The 8,723-nt window shown below is 37.4% G+C and overlaps 1 protein-coding gene across 1 annotated transcript; it reads right to left on the minus strand.

Annotated features, from left to right (window-relative positions):
* Positions 1-498: 498 nt before the first annotated feature.
* Positions 499-8,688, minus strand: LOC116303641 (adenylate kinase isoenzyme 6). Its single transcript, XM_089037503.1, has 3 exons — positions 8,200-8,688; positions 1,947-2,092; positions 499-1,446 (listed from the first exon to the last, which is right to left on the minus strand). Exons 1-3 carry the CDS (start codon positions 8,392-8,394, stop codon positions 1,266-1,268), a joined length of 522 nt encoding a protein of 173 aa, XP_088893629.1. The 5' UTR covers positions 8,395-8,688; the 3' UTR covers positions 499-1,265.
* Positions 8,689-8,723: the final 35 nt, after the last annotated feature.

Below are 8,723 nucleotides of genomic sequence, written 5' to 3' on the forward strand. Positions count from 1 at the left end.
TTAAAAAAATAATTATTTAATTTCTCTGATTTTATTTTCACCTATTACTTTTATCTAAATTGGGCTCCCTGTGGGATAAATATTGACAGGACAAACCAGTAAAGTTTTGGGAAAGTATGAATAAAGTGATTTTACTTGGCTTGATACAAAGTAGTAGGCTTGCATGATGGTGTCATTTGACTTGCACTACCATAAACATCATTTTTGCAAATTTTCTTTCTTATTTAAATTTGTATTCCCTCATAAGAATAGTAACTTGATTGGTGCTAAGTAACTTGACAAAAGAAAGTTGGATTCTGGTGGTAGAGGTCAATGATGCCATCATGCAAACCTATTATACAACTTTGTTTCATAAGCCAAGTGAAATCATTCTAGCAAATAAAATGCTTTCCACAAAATTTTGAGACAATATTAAATGTACAGGAATAAGCAGAACCAACATTACCACTTGAACATAAACATGTTGCAATAATCAAACCAAACTAACCAACATAACAGTTTTATAAATTTATAACTTTTTTGTTTATTTGTAGTGCTTCAAAGTTCTAGCACAGTCAGAAGGGCTGTGGAAACATCTTGCAATAACAAAAACAAACTAACCAACATAATAGTTTTATAAACTTATAATTTTTTTGTTTATCTGTGGTACTTTAAAGTTCTAGTACATGGTCAGAAGGGGTGGGTACCCTCCCTTGCAGCTTCACCTGAGTACCTTACCTCTTGGTATCTGACTATACATTCATAATGTAATAGAGTACTGAAGTGATGACATCACAAAATATTATTTTCACTGTATCATATAATGTTGATCCTGGATTTTGATAGGACATCAAGAAAGATGTTCACAAGCAAATTTGACGAAGATATAGTCATTTGAATAATTATATAATTTCTCCATACAAATCACTGTATTTTAACCCTGGATCATTGCTGAAATAGAGTGATTTGTATGGGGAAATTATATATTCAAACTGCCATATCTAGGTGGCTTTTTAACCTATATTCTTGAAATTTGGCTTGTTAACGTCTTCCTTGATGTTCTCTTGAAATCGAGGATCAAAAATCATCAAAAGCAAAATTTGGTTTTCCATGACGTCACACTTCGGTACTCTATTGTAAGAACACTGAAGGAGAAAGTCATCAGGAGGAAAAGAGAATGTCATGATCTGTCAACCCCACTGTGCCATCTATACACCTCTGTGGTACCAATACTTTACAGGTCTGGACAAATTCAGCAGTCTTTTTCAAACCTCAGTTTCAAACAGTTAGCTTCTCCACTGTTGCAACCACAGCTGTATTTGTTCAAGATTGCGTTCCATATCCTCTGGAGTATTACTTGGAAGTTCATGAACAATTTCCTTGCTGTAGCTTTCTCTCGCTTCTTCCAGAATGGTTTGAAAAATTTCACAGTCAATGTTATTGGATAACTTTTTTCCTGCATATCCTCTGCAAGATAGACAAAAGATTAAATTTGATCTTAAAGATTTTTTTAAATTTTCCAGTCGATTTGAAAAATTTTTTTACAGGCATTTTCTTGATTTTTCATTGAATTGGGACAAATCACCCTCCCTCCCCTCCCTAAATGGATTAATGCATTTTTTTATATATACCTCTTTACCTTGGGAGTAATGTTTTCCCATTTCAGACTATGTGTCATTCCCATGCCAATAAGATTCTTTGTTTGAGGTTTGCATCATTGTGTGTCTTCTCATGTGCAACCATTTAACAAAGAAATAATACTCTAGGGAATGAATGACATGTGGTCTGAAATGGGAAAATTACACCCATGGTAGAACTATTCCAGTGTACACCCAATTTCTATGACAACAAAGACATTGACCTCTGCATTCAACTGCTTGAATCTTTAAACTTTTTGGGGGGGATGGGGGTGTAAGGGTAGGGTTATGTAGTCTACCACAGGTATCCCATATGAGCAATAACAATACCTTTGTTCTAGTCTGTCGTACAATATTGTGTTGTCTGTTCTGAGTACAAATACTATATCAAACCATCGTTCAGGGAAGAATTCACAACCATGATAATCAATAATGTTTCCTCCATCACTCATCTGGTCCTCTAACTCGTCTATAACCTAAAAAATAGAATAATGTTTGAAAACTAGAACTTTGATAACAGAAGGATCGAATTACGCACCAAGACATAATGTTGTTAAGAGCGTATGTCTGTAAGCGTCGAGAATCTTAAATCAGTTTCAAAAAATCGAATTTCTTTTTATTGTACCAAAACAACCCTTTGGGTAAGTTGTTTTAGGAAATAATATCAAAATGTCCCAGCGCGCTTTTATTTTTGAGAAAATTGCAAAAGTTTGAAAAATCGATTAAAATGGGTAATTTTCCTAATTAATATGCAAAAATCGATGGCCATCTTTAAAGAGCTCTCAATAGATCATAAAGAATCCAAATGAATTCATATTTCCCAGGTAGTTAGATCAACTCTATATCTTTAAGAATGGTTCAAGAATTTGTGATAAATTGCTTTTTAAATACGAGAAATCGGCCTTCTAAAACATGTTGTGTTTTTATGATTGAGCGGCAGTCAAATTATAGGTGAAATTCAGCCTCCAATATCGCTGCTGGTACCTAATAAATCGAAAGAACACTTGCACAGCACGAAAGTACACATATTCTAGTTTACTTGTGCCAAGTTTTAGCTCCGACTATTAAAATGCCACCGCGTGAAGGAATTTCAACTTGTAGCGTTCAAACACGCTATACGGCTGATCAATTACACGGGTTGTTTATCAATATAACACTAAATCGACTCAATATTTCTCTTTTTTAAAATTTTTGTATTAAGATGGTTTGCCAAGAGTATAAAAAGCATAACTAGAGAGTAAATACTCTTCAATCAAGTGGTCCTCTGTGTTAATCCACGATAATCGAGCACAGCTTGAGCTTAAAACCATGTCACACAATCTGGGGTCAGGACAAATGCACCCCGTTGTCGGTGGCTTTAGCTAGATTTCTTCTCCAATGCAAAAGATTTATCTCCTACTCTGAGATACCAAATGCTCTATGAACTTAGCCGGTTTTTAAACTATTGAAACAGTTTTTGATGAATTATTACCATGACTGTCTTGAGACTTGCATGTAAACATTTAACGTCCTAGCGAGCTGTCAATGGCACTCTAAATAAACACATGAATTCTACCAAATCCCCCGGGGGGGGGGGTACTTTGCCAGAATTTGGGTAGGGGTGTTCCCCTGGGATTCTGAAAGGAGTACCCTGTTTATGACAAAAAAACTCAAATTTGTAGACCCTGTTTATGACAAAAGATATAATTTATTGCACTGAGTTCCTGTTTCAATTATCATGTCATCTCGCGTATCGTTTTTTTACGGCCATAATAACCAGTTTCGGTCAATACGAAAGTAGAAACCCTGAATATGACAGGAAGCTCAGGGAGAACTTGGAACTTAAATGAAATTGCATACCCTGCTTATGACAAGAAGATCGAAAAACCATACCCGGATCATTATCGTAACTTACCAGTTACCAAACCACCAAACTTTGATTACTTGGTCTGAACAGATATTGCAAGTTTCTTTAACTCCATATATCATTAAGCATTTTCCCTGTTTTAACGGATGGCAAGACTGTGGAGTGACAATCGGAGCATGCTTTGTCACTACAAGTTGAATTAATTTTCCCAAAAAAATTAATCGTTATCTATAAGCGTTTAATACAACGCGCTAATATTAGCTTGGTAAGCCCGCTTTTGGGTTGTTTAGGTACGATGGCGCTCTGTGGATTTTCGGCTCTTATTGGATATAGTCCTTGCGGGACCAGTACAGATTATCCAGATCAAGTGCACTCTGTTGCTATATCTGGCTGTCAAAAAGACATTTCCAGGCATCTGGAAATATTTGGCATTAGTGAAGATTCGTCCCTGCATAATGAAATGATGTTATTGTTGGCTCGTGCAGGTAATATAGTCTGCGTTTTATTAATTTTTCATCGTTGCCTGCCTTTTACCGGTAAGCGTGGTATCTCTTGGCACATCTCTGTTGTGTACCGGCGACTTGATGACAAGCTACAGTGGCAGGGATTCGTTCATGTGATTCAATCGTGCAGCCAAGATAGCCCAGCTGTTGTTTCTATAATGCAGGATGTGCTTCGAACCTTGAAGCAAGAACACCCTGAAATCAGTAAGGCATACCTCCGTCAAGACAACGCTGGGTGTTATCATTCGGCCACAACGATCCTTTCATGTCCAGAAATATCACGATCTACTGGAGTAAAAATAGCCCGTCTTGATTTCAGTGATCCTCAGGGAGGTAAAGGAGCGGCAGATAGGTTGGCAGCAACATGCAAATCACACATCGCATGTATATTAATGAGGGAAATGATGTTGTTACCGCCAAACAACAAGAGAGTGCCATCCTTTCCAATGGGGGAGTAAAGGGTGTTCGAGTCGTTTCACTGCAATCCATTGCTAACTCTCAAGAGACCACACAAAAGATCCCAAGCATAAGTAAGCTTAACAATTTTGAGTTTGTGTCGGGAGAGAAAATTAAAGTATGGCGTGCTTATGGCATAGGCACTGGGAAAGTCCTCAGAATTGAAAAGCCCTCGACTACAGGTAAATGGATTACTGAGTTAGATTTCTTGCCATTTTCTGCCACTTAATTTTTTACCCTTTTCTTTCGGAGGCCAATCATAAATGGCTTAGCTCGTCTTTCTCACCAGGAGAATTCAAATATTTTACTCCCCAAGCCACTCGCAAGACCCAATCGGAGACGCTAACCGAACCCGCTGAGCAGAATGTTGAGCCGAAAGATATGAGCACAGACTATACCTCCCAAGCACTCTTCTCTTGCCCACATGATGGTTGCATTCGTGTTTTTCAAAAGGTCGGGAATTTAGAAACGTTCTGACTTCCGAAAAATGTACTAGGGCCCTCGAGAAGCACTCCCTTATGGATCTCGCAAAGATGGGATACAAGTGCGAGCTAGAAGAGGGTGTTAGAGTAATACCAACTCTCCAAGCAGCTCCAGTTCAAGGGGGGAAAACAAGCGTCACCCCTGTTAGTCAAGCCTGGGCTCTCAGAGCAACGAAAAAGGCGTACCGCTTTAACAAAAACCAAAAATCGTATCTTTCCGCAAAATTCCAAATTGGTCTGTCGACTGGGAGGAAAGCTAATGCTGAAGCTGTTGCTGTGGAGATGAGGCGTGCGCGTGGTCAAGATGGAGAGAGACTCTTCGAAGTTCCAGAGTTTTTGAGTACTCAGCAAATCGCCTCCTATTTTTCACGCCTTGTGGCCAAGATCCGAAAGCAAACACCATCAGAGCTTGACCTTCATGCTGTCGAGGAGGAAGAGCGTTTTGCAGCTGCCACAGATAAAGCAATAGAATCCATCCATCTGCAGCATCCTATTGTCTTCGATCATTAGAACGTTTGTGCCATGACTGAAGATAATACCTTAAAAAAATCTAAAAGTTGGAATGTTGCAGCTCATATGTGAAAATCTTGGCCTTCAAGTCCCTAAACCTCCGATTCGTCGCAAAGCCCCTTATTTGGAACTACTGAAAGACGTGTTTAATAATTGTACCTGTCAACAATGAGTTTCATCATAGCTTACAGTCAAACACATCCATGTATTCTTGTAAGGCTCTTAAGCAACTTGGAGCCAAGTTTGTAGATGTTCTAGATCCAGCACTCTAATTGTCGTTGTTCAATATAAAAAGAAGAGAAGAGAAGAGAAGAGAAGAGAAGAGAAGAGAAAAAGAAAAAGAAAGAGAGAAAGAAAGAGATAAAGAAAGAAAAAACAACCGGAAAGACTGGAAAGAAAGAATGAAAGAAAAAATAATGAACGAATGAATAAATGACGTCAATTTCCACTTTTGTACAAAATAATTCAAAAATATTATACTTCTTTGCTCGTCAAAATGTAATATGTAAATCAAATAACAGGCTTAGATTTCTTTTAAAACACTCCTAAAGCTAAAGAATACGAAAAGAGCCATATTCATCATGTAGTGTCCTCCAGCTCTCGAGTGGTATTTCAAGTTATTAGATAAAAGAGAGTTGTTTTAAATAAAAAAGAGTCCTTGAATAATTGCTCAATCACAAAAAGGCTAGTATTGCAATTCTAATTGGAATAGTAAAAAATCATTAACGAAGTCTCAACATTTTAAGGAAAATAATGGATGGGCTTGACTAAAGTTTTCAAATAGATAATGATTAACTTTTTTGGGAAAATTAATTCAACTTGTAGTGACAAAGCATGCTCCGATTGTCACTCCACAGTCTTGCCATCCGTTAAAACAGGGAAAATGCTTAATGATATATGGAGTTAAAGAAACTTGCAATATCTGTTCAGACCAAGTAATCAAAGTTTGGTGGTTTGGTAACTGGTAAGTTACGATAATGATCCGGGTATGGTTTTTCGATCTTCTTGTCATAAGCAGGGTATGCAATTTCATTTAAGTTCCAAGTTCTCCCTGAGCTTCCTGTCATATTCAGGGTTTCTACTTTCGTATTGACCGAAACTGGTTATTATGGCCGTAAAAAAACGATACGCGAGATGACATGATAATTGAAACAGGAACTCAGTGCAGTAAATTATATCTTTTGTCATAAACAGGGTCTACAAATTTGAGTTCGTAAAAAAACGATACGCGAGAGGACATGATAATTGAAACAGGAACTCAGTGCAATAAATTATATCTTTTGTCATAAACAGGGTCTACAAATTTGAGTTTTTTTGTCATAAACAGGGTACTCCTTTCAGAATCCCAGGGGAACACCCCTACCCAAATTCTGGCAAAGTACCCCCCCCCCCCCGGGGGATTTGGTAGAATTCATGTGTTTATTTAGAGTGCCATTGACAGCTCGCTAGGACGTTAAATGTTTACATGCAAGTCTCAAGACAGTCATGGTAATAATTCATCAAAAACCGTTTCAATAGTTTAAAAACCGGCTAAGTTCATAGAGCATTTGGTATCTCAGAGTAGGAGATAAATCTTTTGCATTGGAGAAGAAATCTAGCTAAAGCCACCGACAACGGGGTGCATTTGTCCTGACCCCAGATTGTGTGACATGGTTTTAAGCTCAAGCTGTGCTCGATTATCGTGGATTAACACAGAGGACCACTTGATTGAAGAGTATTTACTCTCTAGTTATGCTTTTTATACTCTTGGCAAACCATCTTAATACAAAAATTTTAAAAAAGAGAAATATTGAGTCGATTTAGTGTTATATTGATAAACAACCCGTGTAATTGATCAGCCGTATAGCGTGTTTGAACGCTACAAGTTGAAATTCCTTCACGCGGTGGCATTTTAATAGTCGGAGCTAAAACTTGGCACAAGTAAACTAGAATATGTGTACTTTCGTGCTGTGCAAGTGTTCTTTCGATTTATTAGGTACCAGCAGCGATATTGGAGGCTGAATTTCACCTATAATTTGACTGCCGCTCGATCATAAAAACACAACATGTTTTAGAAGGCCGACTTCTCGTATTTAAAAAGCAATTTATTACAAATTCTTGAACCATTCTTAAAGATATAGAGTTGATCTAACTACCTGGGAAATATGAATTCATTTGGATTCTTTATGATCTATTGAGAGCTCTTTAAAGATGGCCATCGATTTTTGCATATTAATTAGGAAAATTACCCATTTTAATCGATTTTTCAAACTTTTGCAATTTTCTCAAAAATAAAAGCGCGCTGGGACATTTTGATATTATTTCCTAAAACAACTTACCCAAAGGGTTGTTTTGGTACAATAAAAAGAAATTCGATTTTTTGAAACTGATTTAAGATTCTCGACGCTTACAGACATACGCTCTTAATTAGCTTATTCTGATTTTATAATTAAGTAAAATTATCCTCCAAAATATAATTAAGTTTCCTGTAGGACAGAGAAATATCTTAACAAGGCAGAATGTATAGAACGAGGACAATTTTGTCACTACTTTAGGGAGTCAATGTTGTCGTAACAGTAGTGCACCTCTGGGGTGTTGGAATGGATTCCTGGACTCGCCATCACATGTATACGAGCAGAGTTTGTTAGGTGTCTCCCTTGATTTCAAGGTGTTACTGCGGGTTTTGCGGTTATCCCTCCACAAAACCTAATATGCTAAATTCCAATTCCATCTGTGAGTTACCCGTACCCTGGTTTAGATCAGCCTAGAGTCTGTTTCAGGATAACGATAAAATAATTTTTAGCTACCTTATCTTCATTCAGAATATGACAATCCAACTCGTCATCCCATCCTTCATACAAATCATTCTCCTTCGCTAATTCGCCGATGTCGATATAGTTCAGTCCCGTCCGCTTCGCTAGCTCTGTACCAATAACGCTTTTTCCAGTTCCCGGTGTTCCAGTAATGAGAATATTCGGCCTACTTCTACTTGCAGAAGCCATTTTGAATCTTCGCTGCACATGGAATGCAAAAGCTACCAGGCGTTCCTAGTTACCCACAGGAAGCCCAAGCAAACTTATACAAAGAAAAGTATTTGAATTTCTTAGGTAATTTTTGCATTTAGCGTACAAATTTTGTATCCTTGCTGCTGTCTTTTTTCTTTGTACGGGATTTGCAGCTATTATCGATGCACACGCTTTTTTTTTACAAGAGTATCTTGCTTGGGCTTCCTGTGGTAAACCTATTGCGAAATAACCAAAAACTTCCCAACAAGACAGTAATACAAAAATACCAAATTTCACTCCAAAGTATTTTTGTTTTCTTTTTTGAA

Source organism: Actinia tenebrosa, unplaced genomic scaffold, assembly GCF_029948245.1.
Source record: "Actinia tenebrosa isolate PJP-AT-01 unplaced genomic scaffold, QUT_ActTen_1.0 PGA_scaffold5__44_contigs__length_20552954, whole genome shotgun sequence".
Lineage (NCBI taxonomy): Eukaryota > Metazoa > Cnidaria > Anthozoa > Actiniaria > Actiniidae > Actinia > Actinia tenebrosa.

Excerpts from the sequence above, each read along its gene's own strand:
- LOC116303641 (XM_089037503.1), bottom strand. The coding sequence starts at position 8,394 with ATGGCTTCTGCAAGTAGAAGTAGGCCGAATATTCTCATTACTGGAACA. Across the intron at positions 2,093-8,199 it reads ATATTCTGAATGAAGATAAG|GTTATAGACGAGTTAGAGGA; the intron begins GTAGCTAAAAAT and ends TCTATTTTTTAG. Across the intron at positions 1,447-1,946 it reads TACGACAGACTAGAACAAAG|AGGATATGCAGGAAAAAAGT; the intron begins GTATTGTTATTG and ends TCTATCTTGCAG.